The 19,436-nt window shown below is 43.5% G+C and overlaps 1 protein-coding gene across 1 annotated transcript in view; it reads right to left on the bottom strand.

The window, feature by feature from the left end:
• The window catches only part of vsnl1a (visinin-like 1a), a 43,667-nt gene that overhangs the window by 22,758 nt on the left and 1,473 nt on the right, over positions 1-19,436 (bottom strand). Inside the window, exon 2 of the mRNA XM_003440702.4 lies at positions 8,720-8,886. Coding sequence (XP_003440750.1) covers positions 8,720-8,881 — 162 coding nt within the window. The 5' untranslated portion in view covers positions 8,882-8,886. The remainder of the gene's footprint in view (positions 1-8,719; positions 8,887-19,436) is intronic.

The raw sequence follows: 19,436 nt of genomic DNA, 5'->3' as shown, positions 1-19,436 counted from the left end.
AATGCTCTTTCCTATAGTTGCCTTTACAACTGTCCTCCAATGGCTGGACGTTGTTGGGTGAACTTTTTTCTTACAGCTAAAACCAACTTTTACGTACAGAAGACAACCAGCCTCTGTTCCGCTTCAGTTTCACAACATCCTAGCGAGCACCATTTATAAAAAAGATCAAATATGTGGATATAAGAGAACATTAGGGCTGCAACGATACTCGTATCGGTATTGAACCGTTCGATACAGTGCTTTCGGTTCGGTACGCATATGTATCGAACAATACAAAACTTTTAATTTATTTGATTAACTTTTCTTCTGACAATGCTGTCTGTGTTGAGAGCTCAGTGGATCTGCGTTCGACTACTCCGCCTAGGCTGCACTGTCGAGCGCAGATCCGCCCCCACGGAGATTTGCGGCGTTATTAACGTTATTTACGCCGACATCATCCTAGTGCAAAGACAAGTAGCACGCATGCTACAAACTTTCCCGAGTCATTTAGACAGCCGTCAGCACATGATTCTCCTTATGGGGACCTGATATGTTTAATATGCTGCTGAGAATATAGCCCAGAAGAAGGGTATAGTACAGCTTTTATTTTGGAAAGAGACATTTCTCTGTAATAAACTCTCTTTTCCAAAGATGAGGGATTTCTCGATCAGATAGATTTATTTGAATTTGAATTTATTTATTTAAAAGGGACAGTGCAGTTTAACATAGTTCAAGTGCAAGACATGATACTGATGTACCGCACATAGGTTTATAGCTACTGCTAATTTTCAACAATTGTCCCTTGTTGGGCTTACAGTCTAAATAAATACATATTACAATAAAACATACATTTTCATAAAACCAAATTACATTATAAATACAATTACAATTAATAGACAATAATTTAAAATAAAATTAAAATCATCAGATAAAATGACTACAACTTTGGTTTCCCTTTAACCACACTTTAACCTTCAATGTAAAGGATCTAATGTCTGTAATCAGTTTGATATCGGTTGGAAGTGTGTTCCACAGATGGCAGGCCTTTATAGAAAAAGCTGACTGACCGAATGTAGATCTGCGATATAATATCTTGCAGTTGCCGTTCACCTTACTCCTAGTAACACGATTACTGTCTTGTCTCTGAGTGTATCTACTGAGACACTCTGGGGCCATCCTATTTATACATTTAAAAACTAATTTAAGATAACACCAATGATTAAAACTCTTAAAACTAAATAAATTATATTTCTGTAAAATGTGACAATGATGCCACCGAACCGATTTTCTATCCATTATTTTTAAGGTTTGATTATATAAGGATACCACAGGCTGAATTGTAGATGGTGCTGCTTGAATCCAAACTGTCATACAATATGAAAAATGCGAAAATATCATAGAATGCATAAATAACTGAGCTGCTGAAGTGGGTATATAGTGCCAAATTAACTTAAAACAATTCAGGTTAGCCTTGACCGTCTTAGAAATCTTCTTTATGTGCTTGTCAAATTTAAGATGTGAATCTAAGATTATTCCTAAAAACTTAAAATCTTTGACCTCCTTTATTTCTTCGTTCCCTAGGTTGATTTTAAAATCATCAGATGAATTTCGTTTCCTAATCGAAAAGCACATAGAAACAGTTTTTTTTAAATTCAGTACAAGATGATTTTGTTCCAGCCATTTTTGGACACCATTTAGATGTACCGTTAAGGTGTCTGCTGCTTCACCAGGTGACTTAGCTGGTACGTGTATAACTGCATCATCTGCATAAAGTTGGCAGTTGGCTTTTGGGCAGCTGGTAGGCAAATCATTTATAAACAAACTAAATAGCAATGGGCCAAGAACAGATCCTTGGGGAATACCGATTCTGTTTTCCAACATGGATGACTTTTCTTTATCAACCCTCACACACTGTTCTCTTTTGTAGAGATAGGACTCAAACCAGTCAACTGCTTGCTTTGAAAAGTCAAATTTTATCAACTTAGAAAGAAGTATGTCATGATTGACAGTGTCAAAAGCCTTTTTTAGGTCAAGGAACACTGCACCCACAACATTACCATTATCCAGATTACCCTTAATATTTTCAACAAAATAGCAATTTGCCATTTCTGTGGAAAATTTTGGTCTAAAACCAAACTGCATTGGATGAAGCAGTTGATTAGTCTCTAAATAATCAATTAACTGTGCTGCCACAACCTTCTCAAGCACCTTCGAAAGAACAGGGAGTATGGAAATTGGACGATAATTACATATCAAATCACGCTCGCCTCCTTTAAAGACTGGAGTAACTACAGCCCTTTTCCAGTCAGTTGGGAATGTCCTATTTCTTATTGATAAATTTATAAGATGTGTTAAAGGTTTTGTTTTTTTTATTATTTTGTTGTTTCAGCAACATTACATTTAAAAACTGTACTTTTGAGTTAAAATATATATTTATAATTTTAATAAATGACAAATTAAAAAGGCATGAACATTTTTTTGTATCGAAAAAATATCGAACCGTGACACCAAAGTATCGAACCGAACCGAACCGTGAATTCTGTGTATCGTTGCACCCCTGGAGAACATATGATGGTTTTCCCTGTTTGCTGTCATGTATGTTGTTACCGTGCTGGAACAAATGGTAAATGGACTGATTCTTATATAGCGCTTGTCTACTCTCCCGGAGTACTCAAAGCGCTCTATACAACATATCGCATTCACCCAATCACACCCATTCATACAAGCACTTTATCTGTACTTAGTGCTTTTTCTAACTACATTCACACACATTCATACTCCGATGGATGCATCGGAGAGCAACTTGGGGTTAGTATCTTGCCCAAGGATACTTGACATGCAGACTGGAGGAGCCAAGGATCGAACCACCAACCTTCCGATTAATAGGTGACCTGCTCTACCTCCTGAGCTACAACAACTGTGAGCCACAATCTAAATGCTTTGTGTTAGACAGTCCTCCACACTGTTGGCTCTGTATGACATCACAGAGAGAGGATAACCCTAATATGGTCATTTCAGCCAAATAGAAGCTAAGGCTACGTTCACACTGCAGGTCTTAATGCTCAATTCCGATTTTTTGATCAAATCCGATTTTTTTTGTCTGCTTGTTCACACTACAAATAAAATGCGACAGCAAACGCGCTCTAGTGTGAACGCTCAAAGCGGTCCGCATGCACAAAAGAAGACGTCACACACAACGCGCTCTGTTTAGACCCAGACCAACAGTATTGTTTGACTGATGGCCCTTAATATAAAGACTTCGGACTTTACGTTTCCCAATTTTTGCTTTAAGTTATTTTGTTATTTGCATAATAATGTAAATAACCTAATAATGATCCTTTTTGCTGTTTTAGAGGGGCGGTGCTTCAAAGGATAGCTGCAGATTTCTGTCAGAATCTGCAGATTATACAGTACAAATGAAATGTTCACGTTTCTCCAACGCTGTCTTCCCAACAGTTTCACTAACATCTACACTGGATGGCTAGGAAGCGTTCGCGATGTAAAAGACGGATTTAATGCGACATGACCGTTCAGACAGCAGTCGCTTTCTAAAACATCAGATATGTATCGGATTCAGTACCACATACGAAAGTGACCCAGATCGGATTTGAAAATATTGGATTTGTGCCGTTCACACTGTCATACCATGATCGGATATGCGTCGCATTGGGTCAAAATAATCGGATTTGATGCGCTTTCGCCTGCAGTGTGAATGTAGCCTTAGTCACCGCCTGTTGTTCAAGCTTTTTGTCAGCCAATCAGAAGAAGGTTCCCGTTTATTTAATCCACAAGTAGTTGATTTGTGGATTAACATAGTGGGTATTTTTTTAATAACTCTGACTTCACTTCATTCACTCTTCATATAAACTGCATTTAAATGGATAAATTCCATTTCATTTACCATACTAACGCACATTTGCATTGTGCCATTATCATATGGACATTTCATCCAATTTTACAATCTAAAATCTAAACGTGACTAAATGTGATTTCCTATCTTTAAAAGCATAATTCAGCCCATTTAATGAGATGTTCTGTAATGATAATGCAGCTCGTTCATAACCCTCCAGCTCCAATCAAATCTAATAAGCAGAGGGAGCAATCACACTGTTAACATGTACAGAGAAATACTGAGTCGTCACACGTGTGCCCTCAGATACAGACACTGTTATTTCCAGCTGACACTCCTGCGCAGGCACCTGCGCTCTATCGCAGTGCCTGCATCCTCCTACAAGAGTGAGAGACAAAGCACGTGTGTGTGTGTGTGTGTGTCCAACTAAAACAGTGCATTAACTCCAGGCTGGCAGCCGAGTGGAGGTAACACCGTGTTTAGCACCCTGACAGGGAGGGCTTGTGGACGGCTGTCGCAGGCCCGTGTGGGGACGGGCGGGATGTCTCCTGCTTGTAAAGCACGACTCGAACGTTTCCTATCGCTGCTCGACTCCAACGAGGCCTAATGACTAATAAATGATGCACGCAGGCTTCCCTTCGCTTGCTTATACTTTTCTGCTTCTCGCTTTCAGCCAACGCAAACATGCTGTCCCGCTTCCCTCCTACTAAACATATGACCCCGCACCCCAGCACTCCCACCCACCACGAGCCACCCAGGAACAATCTGTCCTGTTATTGTGTGGCCCTGTTTTTCCACACTTATCAGCCCTCTGAATTTAAATAAAGCCGTACCGCTGACACTCTGTTGCCTGGAAACACAATAGGATGCAATAATAATAATAGCATTTTACCCCCAAAGCCTGCAGGACCCTTTAAATGGGGGCCACGTTGCCCCTTTTGCACAACTGCAAACTGTTCCTGTGTGCGTCGCACTGAGAGGTAAAGAGGTTTCTTTCTTTTTCCGTGGGTTTCTTTTGTGCCTGTTTCCTTCCATCAGGAGCCTGGGTTATTTCTGCGCCGTCATTTTCAAAAGATTTTCGGACCCTTTCAGGAGACTTTAATGGAGCAACTGATCCAAATGGAAAATGTCATTTCTGGCCCTGACAGACGTTCTTTGTTCAGGTTCTTTTCTCCAAGAATACCTTCACTCATTTCCGATGTTTCCTTTCTGAGTTTTTCTCTTCTTTATTACAGCTGGTCTTAGCTGATGCAAGACCTCCGACGGCATTTAGAGGAAGTGCGCCGATGACCTCACTGGCAAGGCGTGTCTTACATAACAGTAACTCCCTCTGGTTAAGAAGCATTTCCTGGCACTCCTGATGAAAGATTAATGCCTCTTCTTACTCTCGCTCAGAGTGCTTTCTTCCATGAGAACTCCTAAAGTTAAAACACGCAGTGAACGAGGACGCGAGATGCTGAGATAAGCCTGATGTAACAGCAAGATAGTACGGAAGCACACTGCTGCACTTTCATGTACTCAGTGTTTTTAGGGCTGTGCGTTTCAGAAGTGGTTGCTCCTCTCACAGGGTGCTGGGAGCTGATGGGACTGCTTATGATCTGCCACACGTGTGAATAAATAAAGGTGGACTAGTTTGATCTGCTGGATCCCTTCGAGTCATGAAAACCTTCCTTTTCCTTTTTCTCTTAGCGGTGTCAGTAGAAGCACTCCTGCTAATAGAGAATAATTGTTAAAGTCGATGTTTTTTGCCACTTTTTGCTATTTTATTGCAGTTTGTTTTTTGACTCTTGGATCATCATTGAATGCGTTCATCCTTGTTTTGTAAGACTAAATGATTAAATCATGGGATAAATTCGCACTGCTCGGTCAGAGGTAATGAGATACGGTGGGATACATATTAGCATTAGAAGATAATCATCTGTGCGCCTCTGATATCAGCCTCTCTGATGGTTTTCTGCCCAGATACAAAAGAGGCGAATGGGAACATGGCAGCATGCCGGCTCAAACCCAGAAGGGTTTTTAATGGCAGCGTAATTTGCCTCAGTGGTTCTTGTGGTGATTCAGAGTACACTCAAGTGAGCCTCCAATCAGCCCTGCTCACACCAACTGTGGGAAAACTCACTAAGTACACATTATAGTGGTTTTAAAATTAACACATCTTTAACGACTAACACTGATGCCACAATATCACCCTACCCTACTCACTTCACTGACTGCTGGTAGTTTCACTGTCATTATACTGCAAACCTGCTCACATGCAAAATCTCTGCTAAACTGAACCAAAGGGAGCCGGTCACCTTTACTGTACTCTGGGATTGGTGGACTAAAACTAACATACCATAATAGACCCATTTCTGTAATATACTTACACATCTATATTATTACTAATATATATTGTAATATATCTATATCGCGGCTAAAGCACTTCTGGATGGATGCAAACTGCATTTCGTTGCCCTGTACCTGTGACATGTGCAATGACAATAAAGTTGAATTCTATTCTATTCTATTCTATTCTAAAAGAAGCCCTTAAAAACCTTCGAGGATAAGGCTGATCTGGGAAGGCATTAGACTCAGCTTTCAATCTTTAGAAAATGCAGCCTGTGACAGGAAACTTTGGTCACAGGCTAATGACTGCGACTTCTGGTCGAGGTGAGGAAGGACAATTACTTTGTACTTCAGTAGAATTTTCATGTATCTGTACTATTCTTGAGTATTTATGCTTTTTACACAAATACCTTTACTGTTCACTCCCACCAGTTTTCAAAAACAGGGTTTTTACTTTATGGGGAGATACTTTTTCACATCACTGGCTCTTCAAACATCAACGATAAGACACAGAAGACCATCCACGCGTCGCTGGTGCTTATCGGACGCAAAGAGATGCAAAAGAGAAAAACACATAATCAATGCATCGTCTATAGAGCTACGCTGAGGGGTGGAAGTGAGCCGGGATGATCCAGAACAGTGTTTTTGATGTAGATGTCTATAAGTTTCGGTTGCGGTACTACAAATATCAGCCAACATACATACGTGTACAGTTTGTCACACAGTGTGTCTGCTAGCTGCAGGTCCAGCTGCTATTTCCCAGGCAGAGAAAAGAGTGCGAGATAAAAGTAAAAGACGGAGGTGATATTTAAAGGTAAGGACTGCTCGGTGACATTTGTTAGACTGGAAACGTAAAGCCCTCATTTTCAAGGCTTTTGAAAAGATGTGCTGCTGAGGTAATGCTTTCTCATAGCGGGAAACATCCTGCCGCGCAAACCGAAGTATATTAACGTTTTGTTATCCAAAGATTGCAGGAAAAAACTGGGGAGTGTGTGCAGCTAAAGAGATTAGCCTGCAGCACTGTGGTGGAGTTTACAGTAATGTACTGTGCTGGTGCAGAGCATCTGTGGTGGACATCATGTTAGGTTACATCAAGGGTAGCACACATCTATTTAGATTTAAGCTGATGATGCTGATTAGATTCACTCAGTGAACTCCACCTTTATAATAGCTTCATACTGCTTCTGGTCTCCAGATGTTCCTGCTGCTGCATTCACTACAATTTCAAAGTGTGCATTCAGCTCAAGAACACAAAAATAAACTTTTTGGGGAGTGCTATGTTTTAAAGTTCCCATCAGATAGAATTACTCATTAACTGGACTGGTTAAACTGGGCTGGATGAGATGCGCAAGGTCTGAGTAAGTGCCCAGTAAGATCCTGCTGTATGTAATAAATATGTTTTGGCATAAGGGCTCAGCATACTAAGTAAACTCTGCAGGTTCATGTAGCTTTATGGAGCATTTTTCAACACTGTGCTCACAGCTTGTTCCTTCGGTTTAAAAACTATCCTGAGATGTATGAAAATGCTAAAAACAGCACACGAGCTTATTGTTTGCCTGTATATGACACTTAAATAGTTTGTTTGCTTGTTTTTTACGTGTTATAAATATGATATGACCCTGCTGTACCACGGCGTGACATCATACGGTTGGACCGTGTTCCGACTTTTAACTTGAACGCCAACCTAACGTGACCGAGGAGGAAAACATGGCGAAACAAAATGTGCATCAATATGAAGACGCAGAATTCACAGAGTTGAGGCGGTGAGAGTGGGCGGGGCCATGGCGGCTGAGAGGAAGAGCGCTTGAGAGCGCTGCTTCTGTCATCAGCTGTTTATGGTCCAACATATTGTTTCACCTCGACCGACATAAACACAAAAACAAAGTGTATTTACTGGTCTTTGGTTTATTACTGGTCTTTGTGGGGGAACACTGAACTCCACTCCTGAGCTCAGTGAACTGGTCTCAGAGGAGACAGCGGATGGTTTACTCCCAAGCAGGAGACCATCTAACGCTTGTGGAAACAACAGCCGAGGGTATTTAGAAGTTACCGCATCCGCACGGATTCTCCCGTTGCTTCTCTCCTCTTCTCACTTCTGTTGTTTCCTCTCGCCTGGAAATGTTAACCAAAAGCTTTGCGGTGTAGTCGGGATGATTACAAATAGCAGTTTTATAACCGATTTATGTCATTAACCCTCGAGTGCACTGCAACCGAAGTAATTGCAGCATTCGTAGGTGAAAATATGTGTAAAATATTTAAGATGTTTTAAGACGATTAATGTGATTTTAAAATAGACGTGCCTGTTGGCTGAAAATCGTTGGCTTTTCTTCACACTCTCTGAAGCAAACTGTACTGCTGCCTGTTTATTCTCCTCATCCAGCTCACACAGCGTCACTGTCCCTCTACTGTAATCTGCCTAACCCTCACCGTTAGCAGCCACACCAAACAGCTACTGCTCTGTGAATGCATGCTCGCTGAGCTACAGGAGAGTCAGTGTGTCGTGTAGTAGCACATAATACGTGTGCAGTCCATCAAAATGAAAGTGAGCCAGTGGAGCCTCACCTTGACGTAGAGCTGCTGGAACTCCTCCAGGTTGAGCCGGCCGCTGGGACAGTCCTTCAGGAATCCCTTGTACCACTGCTTCAGCTCGTGCTCGTTAAACTCTGTGTTCTTCACCAGATCCTCCATCACTTCAGGGGTCAGCTTGCTGTTCTGTTTCCCCATTTTTTCTGTAACAAGCAAAGCACAAAGGGGGGGGGGGGCACACGGCATCTTTACATTAATACAGAGCACAAAGAAGAACGTCTCCATGTGTGAATCTGCAGTAAAAGTCTGGAGAGCGATTCGTTGGGGCGGAAAGCAGAGAAGTCGAAAGGAAACGCACACCAAAGCTGCATCTAAAAATAAGCTTTAAAACAAATGGAGCGAAATGCTGTTTGTACCTCTTGGATAATAACAGGGTCAGTTTGTCAGACTCGCTGCCTTTGAGCAGCTGCTTGGCCCACTTTTGTTTACTTTGTTTTTAAAGGCACACAAATGTGCTAGAAAATGTATCAAGTTTGAAAAAGGCATGCTTTTGTCTTTTTCGTCTCAATATAATTTCTTTCAGTGTCATTGTGTGCTGGGCAGCGGCCAGGAGCAGAGGCCCAGGCGGACTGATCCCCGGCTGCCAAGACTGGCAATAGGGACATGGAATGTCACCTCTCTGGTGGGGAAGGAGCCTGAGTTAGTGCGTGAGGTTGAGAGGTACCGGCTAGATATAGTCGGGCTCACCTCTACGCATGGCTTGGGCTCTGGAACCAGTCTCCTGGAGAGGGGCTGGACTGTGTCTCAGTCTGGAGTTGCCCCAGGTGAGAGGCGGCGGGCTGGGATGGGTATTCTAATATCCCTCGGCTTGCTGCCGGTACGTTGGGGTTTTTCCCGGTGGATGAGAGGGTTTGTTCCCTGCGCCTCAGGGTTGGGAACGGGTCCTGACTGTCATCTGCGCTTATGTGCCGAGTGGCAGTTCAGAGTACCCAGCCTTCTTAGAGTCCCTGGGGGGGGGGGGGGGGGGGGGGGGGGGTGCTGGAAGGTGCCCACCAGTTGTCCTGCTGGGAGACTTCAATGCTCACGTGGGTAACAACAGCGAGACCTGGAGGGGCGTGATTGGGAGGAACGGCCTCCCTGATCTGAATCCGAGCGGTGTTTTGTTATTGGACTTCTGTGCAAATCACAGTTTGACCATAACGAACACCTTATTCGAACATAAGAGTGGCACGAGTGGCAAAGTGCACGTGGCACCAGGACGCTCTAGGCCGCAGGTCGATGATCGATTTTGTAATCGTATCACCAGACCTGCGACCATATGTTCTGGACACTCGGGTAAAGAGAGGGGCTGAGCTGTCAACTGATCACCACCTGGTGGTGAGTTGGATCAGGTGGCGGGGGAGGACGCTGGACAGACCCGGTGCACCTAAACGCGTAGTGAGGGTGTGCTGGGAACGTCTAGCAGAGGCCCCAGTCCGCGAGATCTTCAACGCACACCTCCGGCAGAGCTTCAACAGCATTCCAAGGGAGACTGGGGACATTGAGTCCGAATGGACCATGTTCAGCGTCTCCATTGCCGAAGCTGCTGCATTGAGCTGCGGCCGCAAGGTGGTTGGTGCCTGCCGTGGTGGTAATCCCCGAACCAAATGGTGGACACCAGAGGTGAAGGGAGCCACCAGGCTGAAGAAGGAGTCCTATCGGGCTTGGTTAGCCTGTGGGACTCCGGAGGCAGCCGACAGGTATCGACAGGCCAAGCGGAATGCGGCTCGGGCAGTGGCTGAAGCAAAAACTCGGGTGTGGGAGGAGTTCGGAGAGGCCATGGAAAAAGACTTTCGGACTGCCTCGAAGAGATTCTGGCAAACCGTCAGGCGTCTCAGGAGGGGAAAGCGGTGCTCTACCTGCACTGTGTATAGTGCTGGCGGAGCGCTGCTGACGTCGACTGAGAAAATTGTCAGGCGGTGGAAGGAATACTTCGAGGACCTCCTTAATCCCACTGACACGTCTTCCGAGGAGGAAGCAGAGTCTGGGGATGAGGGGATTGACCCGCCAATTTCCGGGGGCGAGGTCACTGAGGCAGTTAAACAACTCCTTGGTGGCAGAGCCCCTGGTGTTGATGAGGTCCGCCCCGAGTTCCTGAAGGCTCTGGACGTTGTAGGGCTGTCCTGGTTGACACACCTCTACAATGTTGCGCGGAGATCAGGGGCAGTACCCCTGGACTGGCAGACTGGGGTGGTGGTCCCCATCTTTAAGAAGGGAGACCGGAGGGTGTGTTCCAACTACAGGGGGATCACACTCCTCAGCCTCCCTGGGAAAATCTATGCCAGGGTGCTGGAAAGGAGAGTTCGTCCGCTAGTCGAACCTCGGATACAGGAGGAACAATGCGGTTTTCGTCCTGGTCGTGGAACACTGGACCAGCTCTTTATCCTCTCAAGGATACTTGAGGGTGCATGGGAGTTTGCCCAACCAGTCTACATGTGTTTTGTGGACTTGGAGAAGGCATTCGACCGTGTCCCTCGGGGTGTCCTGTGGGAGGTGTTGCGGGAGTATGGGGTGTCTGGCCCATTGCTACGGGCCATTCGATCCCTATACAACCGTTGCAAGAGTTTGGTTCGCATTGCCGGCAATAAGTCGGACTCGTTCCCGGTGGGTGATGGGCTCCGCCAGGGCTGCCCTTTGTCACCGATTCTGTTCATAATTTTTATGGACAGGATTTCTAGGTGCAGCCAAGTGGCGGAGGGCTTTCACTTCGGTGGCCTCAGAATCTCATCTCTGCTTTTTGTGGATGATGTGGTTCTGTTGGCTTCATCAGGTGATGGCCTCCAGCTCGCACTGGAACGGTTCGCAGCCGAGTGTGAAGCAGCGGGAATGAGGATCAGCACCTCCAAATCTGAGGCCATGATTCTCAGCCGGAAAAGGGTGGAGTGCCCAGTCCGGGTCGGGGATGAGTTCCTGCCCCAAGGAGTTCAAGTATCTCGGGGTCTTGTTCGCGAGTGATGGGAGAAGGAAGCCGGAGATCGACAGACGGTTTGGTGCTGCGGCTGCAGTGATGCGGACGCTGCACCGGTCCGTTGTGGACTTTTACACTCAGCTGAGTGTAAAAGCGAAGCTCTCAATTTACGAGCTGTGGGTAGTGACCGAAAGAACGAGATCGCGGATACAAGCGGCAGAAATGAGCTTTCTCCGAAGGGTGGCATCTCTCCCTTAGAGATAGGGTGAGAAGTTCGGCCATCCGGGAGGGGCTCAGAGTAGAGCCGCTGCTCCTCCACATCGAAAGGAGTCAGTTGAGGTGGTTCGGGCATCTGACAAGGATGTCTCCTGGGTGAGGTGTTCCGGGCATGTCCCACCGGGAGGAGGCCCCGGGGCAGACCCAGGACACGCTGGAGAGATTATATCTCTCGGCTGGCCTGGGAACGCCTTGGTGTTCCCCCGGATAAGCTGGAGGAGGTGGCTGGGGAGAGGGAGGTCTGGGCTTCTCTGCTTAGGCTGCTGCCCCCGAGACCCGGCCTCGGATAAAGCGGATGAAGATGGATGGATGTTTTTAAAGGAAAACTCAACCACTGAAATTCAGCCGAGCTTTTGAATTAAATTCATTAAACCCAGCTTTGGTATAAATAAGAGAATTATCCTAGATGACTACCAGTCTAGGGAAGTAACATATAAAAGCTTTTTTACGTAGGGTGTGTGCCTGCCCTGTCCTTCTTTTAATTAAGACCACGTTACATTAAAATCTTTAAAAACCTTTAACCACGTTTTCTATTCTGGCCTTTAGTTCCTCTCAAACAGAGAGAATCGCATCCTAAAATCCTAAAAATGAATCTCTGGTTTTGGAAAGGGTACCAATGACATGTTAGGATCCTAAGGTAGTTAACCCACTGTGACTGTGACCCACTGAAACACTCAAGTATGTTTTGGTTTAAAGTCCCTTAATTTCTCCGTCTGCCACCCAGCTGCCTCTCCTCCATCGAGCTGCCTGCATCTGCGTAATGCTGATGCTGCCACTTTATGGCCTTGATTAGCGCATTAACCAACTCATAATTATCCTAATGTGAAAAAGATGGTTTCGAGTTTTGGAACATTTCCGCTCTCGCTCTCTCCTGAGATGTTTTATTAGATCTCTTCAGCTCAAAAAAACCAAGGAGGACGTGAGGCAGCAACAGTATGTGATGTGTGGTGCCAGACGGTCTCTGCGTGAGCACCTTCCTCGGCGTGTCGTGGCTTCAATATGTGGAGAAAATAAAAAGAGCTCAAACTTTAGAAAGATGATTGTTTTGCTCTGATTTTATTGGCAGGGTCACACTGTTACTGTGTGGCAGAGGCAGAGCAGGGACTGGTTTATCAAAATGTCCCTGTGAGGCTCTTAAAGATCCTCTCACATCTGCCAAACAGCAGCCGCGCACTGTGAGAAGTTATTAAATTAACAACGCCTTTACAGTTGCCAAGTTTGCTTATTGATCATCTATTGGACCTGATTTTGTCACAGCGCGCCCGCTGTTATACCCCGGTGGTCATTCTGCTTTAAATGTGGGTGACAGCACCCGGGCAACTTCCCAAAACGATCAATGCTCGACGAGAAGCAAATTTCCCTTCTTCTATGTAAAATAAGAGGCAGGGGTGCCGAGATCATCTGACAACAATCACCATCCGCAGACAGCAGAGACACTGGCTGTGCTGGGATTTTGGCTGCATTTACAAAGATCACTGAGAGAAGGTTGCAGGTCTCACGCTTTATCTTGAAAGCTAAACTTACTCCTGCACACCCCACAATTTTTTATCTAATTATTAAAAAGTTGAATTTCAGTAAACTAAAACTCAGTAGCATCTGATAACTCTCTGTTGTTTATGTTTATTTTCCCACAATATTCATAATCATGCAACTTAAGCCTCAGTCATGAAAGCCTAGTGACTGGTTGGCAACCCCCTGCAGATCCAAAACCTCCTTTGGCTGCTAGAAGCCAAGTTTGTATGGAAGACGCTGACATATCTGCAAGCACTCGCTAACTAGCTGCCAGGTTATAGTGAAGCAATGATTGCCATCAAAAAAAAGCTGCGCCTCAGCGATCAAACCGACACATTTCAAAAGATGCAACTTTGATTTTCTAATAAATAGTTTATTAGTGTTTGCAGACATGTATTCCATACCAGTGAACCAATCAAACCAGTCACAAGGACGTCTTTGGAGTAACTCCTTATAAATCTTTTTCACCTATTTCACCCAGCAACCTCACGCAGCCAGCCAATCAGGAATATTCATTTTTCCCAGTATATCCCATGTGCATTGATTTCACCCGACCAACATTAGACATACGGTGGATCTTTTCCACAGCAGTCAGGCCCGCCCCAATGTTTGACAGCCACTGCAGGTTTTTGAAGCCCTGCTGCTCACTCACTGAACAGAAGAGAGGGCAGCAGCAGCAGCAGAGCAAGACCTTCATTTCATGAAGCAGTACTGTTCACAAAAGAAAAGTCAATAAAGGGCTACGAAAGGTGCTAGGTCGGCAGCGAGGAGGTGAAATGAAGCATAACAGCTGTGAGTCAGAAGGATGTCAGGCGCCCAAGCTCAAAGAGTATTTAAATCTGAATCCCCAAATTAAAAAAACAAATACATAACCAGCGATCTGAAGCGTGCAATGTTAAATGCAAGCAATACGTGACATTGTATCGTAATGGAAAAATATAATAAGGAGAAAAATACAAAGACCAAAAACGCATTTTTATTGCATTTTAAAGTGATAACATTTTGGTTAATATGTTACAAACATGAAAGAGTATCAGTCCCATCTAGTTATCATCAAGGGACCTTTTAACTCATTTAACTCAAGCGTCTTCCTAGAGGTTTAAAACAGGTTTGTATTCTTTCACTATGATGAAGAGCAGTGCATTTCTTTTTTATGAGCCCTAAACCACAGGTCAGGCTATTTTAGAACATCGTGAAATGATACGGATGGTGTGTGTGTGTGTGTGTGTGTGTGGACATCTCAGTTGCTTGATCTAATCTATTCATCTGCAGGATTGTTGATGGAGAACTCGAACAGTGGAAAGAGTGACACATCAGATCAGAAAAGTTATTCTTAGCAAACGGGGAAAAATGAAATAGTTCTTTTTCAAAAGTGCTTTTTCAAGCAGCGCAGACACTCCCTGGACCAAAATCTGGGAACCATTAGTCTACGGGAGATAAATATACTTTGTCCTGAAAGCCAATTTCAAAAAGTTTTTTCCAGCTCAGCTCAGCATGACCCAAGTTCATAGAGACAGTTTGGATTAATAACGTACCAAACGGAAATTTGAGTTATGCAATGACTAAGTGTGATACCACATTGTCTGCAAGCTACATGGAAATTTCAACAAATACATGAACTCATAATGAATTAAAGTGAAGTGCTGCAGGTGCACTATGACACAGACTGTACTGAAAATATGAAGTTTTGATAACAATGAAGAAAAATCTAATTAAATCAGAAACAGTGTGACACGGAGCCATTAGGTTTAATACCTGATGGGAGGTGGAGGTGGGAATCCAGCCAAAACTGGGACAAAGATGGAAGCAGAGAGGAACGAAGAGAGAGGAGAATACAGATGGAGAATGTCTGAGCTTTTTCCTAATGCTCAGTAAGAGACCGTAGAAAGACAATGACAGCCACAGTGAGGACGTAATGCAAACTTTTCCCAACTCTGAGGGAAGCAATTGAAAGGACCAGCGATGAAACTGCAGGATGCTGGTGGCTGACATACGAAAGGGTAGTGCAAACATTAGAGAGATAGAGCTTGGAATCTCTGCTCATGACCAACCGTTAGCTTTAATGTGACGCACAACAAGTAAACTGCTTCCTGTGTGGACACAGCGTTACACTATCTATGTATTCTACATGTTTACTGTGTAGTATATGATGTTTAACAGCAAGCTGTGAACGAACACGAGTGCACTTAACAAAGTTTCATGTTTATGTGCACACATAGTGAAATTATTCTACAGTGAATACACCAATTTAACATTAACACTGTGGGTTGGCCTGAGTAAACTCTGCAACTGTTAGCTAGCTAGCACTGGTATCGACTTTAATACCAATGTTGTATCCTTCTACTGCTGGCCTAAAATCTTTGAGCTAAGATAACAAGTGCTCAATTTACACTTAACGACTTTCGCGAGCCCAGTACTCCTACGGCACTTAATTTAGTTGTACTAGAGCCTGACTGATTTATCAGCAGGCCAATATTAACAACAGGCTGTTGATCATACCTGTTTGCTGATCACTCATCAGTGTCAGAATATATAACGGTCGATAAGTGAAAATTAAACAGTAAAGAAGAGAAAGGACTTCAACCATATTTAAGTGTTGGCATTGCACAGTTTGTCCAGCAGGGGGCACTCTGCAACTTCCTCATTCTGAACGCCACAAATACAACAGTTAGCTATAAACAGTGTTTGTCAGTTTACTTGAAAATAGTAATTAGTTACTAATTAGGGATTACTTCTCCAAGAAAATAATCCTATTATTTTAATGATTACTTATTTTCAAAAGTAAATAGTTACTTTATTCCTTAGTTACTTTATAAACATGATACACGATGAGTTACTTACAACGTGTTACTGCCCATCTTTGGCTATAAAGAAAAAAAATAACTACAGATCATAAATGTTAGGGAAACGTTTATGTTCTGTGTGTCTGACAGAAAAACAGATCAATCACCCGATATCAGTCAGACTCTAAGCCACACATAACATGAACTCATATCCACTCAAATAAGTCGAGTGCCTCATAAAAAAAAGAAATGAAGCTCAAATGAGCAAAACTGCTTTTAGAAAATGTACTAAAGATTTTGTTTAATGTTTTCAATTTTACTTTGGATCTGCCTTTTCAAGGAGCCAAAAATTCAGGAAAAAATCTGATATCACAGCAGCCCAACAGATGCAGTACAGTGGACACATCCCAACACTACTGTGTGTGCTACTCACTGAATAAAAACAACACAGAGGGAGGAGCTGTGTCAGAGGACTGCTGCGTGACATCAGTGTGTTCAGAATTTGTTTTAATCATCTTCATTCATTCAAACCAACAAATTAACCAGACCACTCAGATACAGCAGATACTGGAGCTAATCATTACCTGAGCTTAGACACTTTGGGACATAAAGCTACAGCAGAGTAACATCTCATTGATTCACACCAGCTGGTCCTTTAGAGCCACGACCTGTAAATGCAGACATACTTCTCTCGTAGTTATAACACAGATTATACAACCTGAACACTCAAAAATGTTCAGTTAAAAAACACAAAAACCTTGCATCCTTCGAACAGTAGCTGTTGAAGAGCACAGAAAAGCACGCCTGTGTTATTGTGACTCGCTGGGCATCCTAAATGCTTTTAGCTCGTTCTGTAAAGAAGAGGAAGCTGTACAGTTTCCTCATTCATACCTCAGCCTGTGATCCTTCCACTGTGCTTTCAATGTGAGAATCTACTAAACTAGATTTCTAAGATTTTTGGCAGCAATTGCAATTATTCAACAGAAGTGAATCAGCTGTAAAGCTAAAGCGCTGCTATATTGTGAAATAAGGCTCCTTTGTGAAAAACATTTTTTTAATTACAAATGAGAAAAAAGAGAAAAAAGAAAAGAACAGCACATGGCTGACTCGGCTCCTTAAAATAAATATTTCTGACACGACGGAGCAAAATATGACGACACCCCAGCTTTTAAATATTAGAAAATCACAATAACAAAAAAAGTTTTAAGTGTGTAACTCAGATGCTCCTTTGTTGCCATGTTTACTGTAATATATACAATATATATACTTTACAATGATGAGTGCTCATATTGAACGTTAAAAAAAGTTTAAAATAACGACGTTGGCGTATGTACAAGTGATCAATATGCCTGAGCATTTGGCTCATATTGAAGATAATATCCTTCTACACTCGGCTCTGTATGATGTCACAGAGAGCAGATATCGCTATGCTAAGGAAGCAAGCCCCTCCCACCTGCTGTTCAAGCTTTCTGTGTATGAGGCGCATAAATAAATATTCGGAATCATGTAAAGCAATTTTTAGTCCAAGAGTAAAAGTATGGATGTAGAAACGAGCGTCCCTTTAAGGTAACTACCACAGGCTTGATGTGAAACACTGACTGTAAACGAGCGTTTCCCTGTAATCGGCAGCATCAGGTTAAAACCCCTCAGTGTTGCAGTGAAACTGAGGAGCCTGTGTGCAGAAGGCAGCAGCTGCAGCAGGAGGCCACCGTGTCCTGGGAGAGATGTGAGCAGAAGACGGTCTCACATACTGTTATGTCACTGCATATGTGAGTAAGTGACTGTGTGACAGAGAGACAAAGTAAATGCATTTGTATTTATAAAGCACGTGTGCATGTACGGACGCATTACTTATGTGTTTAGGACCGCAAGTCTATCACAGACGCTCGCTGATTGAGAATGAATTGTAGTGCACTTTGCATCCCCGAGATAATGGAGCTCATAAACATTTGAGGAACATCTCAAGGCACCCTGAGCACACTAAGAGCAAGCAGCAGCACATGCAGTGCTGCGGCAGCGCACGCTACCTGTGAAAACCTCCAGGGACTGAATGCACTTTTGATAAAAGACACAAACATCTTCTGCACTACTTAATGGTAATTCTCCTCTAAAACATTCAAAACCTGCTTAACAATAGCGTCGCATCATAATGCAAGTGTTGCTCTCACCAGTCATTGAACAAGGGCTGAATCTGCATCTGCAGTGTGTGCCAGCGTGCTGCTAGGATCCAGCTTTACAGCACTATGTGAGCTGTTCTGCCACACGGTGCTATAGCTGAGCCTTTAGGAGGGGAGGGTACGCAAAATTCATGGTTTCAGCTTCATGGTGCGGCTCTTGAGTCATGGTTTCTGGAAGTAAATGACTGTAAATGACACATAAATGCTGTGTAACATCAGAAAAAAGGCTGACGGGCTTTAAAGTCAGCAGGACGATGTTCAGCTTTAACAACACTGGTGACAGGAGACGTCCTTTAAAGGAACTGTCACCAGACAAGCTTGGTGCTCAAAGTTTAACACGGTGGCCGATGCATATGCCGTGGGTAAAGAAGTTATGGATTCTGGTGGTGCAGTAAGACCATTTACAACCTTAACTCCATGTGTAGTTTGAGTTAACACATAGATCTCAGAAATATAATTGATATATTATCATTGCCAACAGCTTTTTAGTATTTTTTCTTCTGGCAAGGCAAATATGTCGACACCTTCTTGGGTGTGCTGAATAAAAACCGCATGTCACACACCGAGCGCGCACACACACACACTGGTACACCATCAGTTGGCCTTATAAATGAATATCGTGTTTATATAATAGAATGCAACTATATCCTTTCTCGAGGAGTAAAAATGACAAGTCACACATCATCTTGATACCTCCCACCCCATCTCGCTTCATATAAAACCTGCACAACCTTTAAAGTGACGTGCGAGGTGATACGTGGCACTATTTCATCCTACACATTTTTAAAAAGCCTTTTTTTCTGAGACCTTTTATTTATGTCTGCAGCGAATGATTTGAGTGACGTATTTATCGGCTGTATCAAAGCAACCCACATGGTCTGTGTATCTGAAAATATTGCTGTTCCACTGACTGTCATTCTTGCGAGCTGCCTACGAGCCCGGTAGCTCCCTGTCACCTTCCCCCTGTTGTTGATGTTTACTCAATCGAAATAAAATGAGAAATGGAATCAAAAGTATCTTTTTACATGAACGTCGCCTCTCGGCTAACAAATGCAATA

Source organism: Oreochromis niloticus, linkage group LG15 (assembly GCF_001858045.2).
Source record: "Oreochromis niloticus isolate F11D_XX linkage group LG15, O_niloticus_UMD_NMBU, whole genome shotgun sequence".
Lineage (NCBI taxonomy): Eukaryota > Metazoa > Chordata > Actinopteri > Cichliformes > Cichlidae > Oreochromis > Oreochromis niloticus.
Note: the sequence above shows the minus strand (reverse complement) of the source record. Positions and strands in the feature narration are given on the sequence as shown.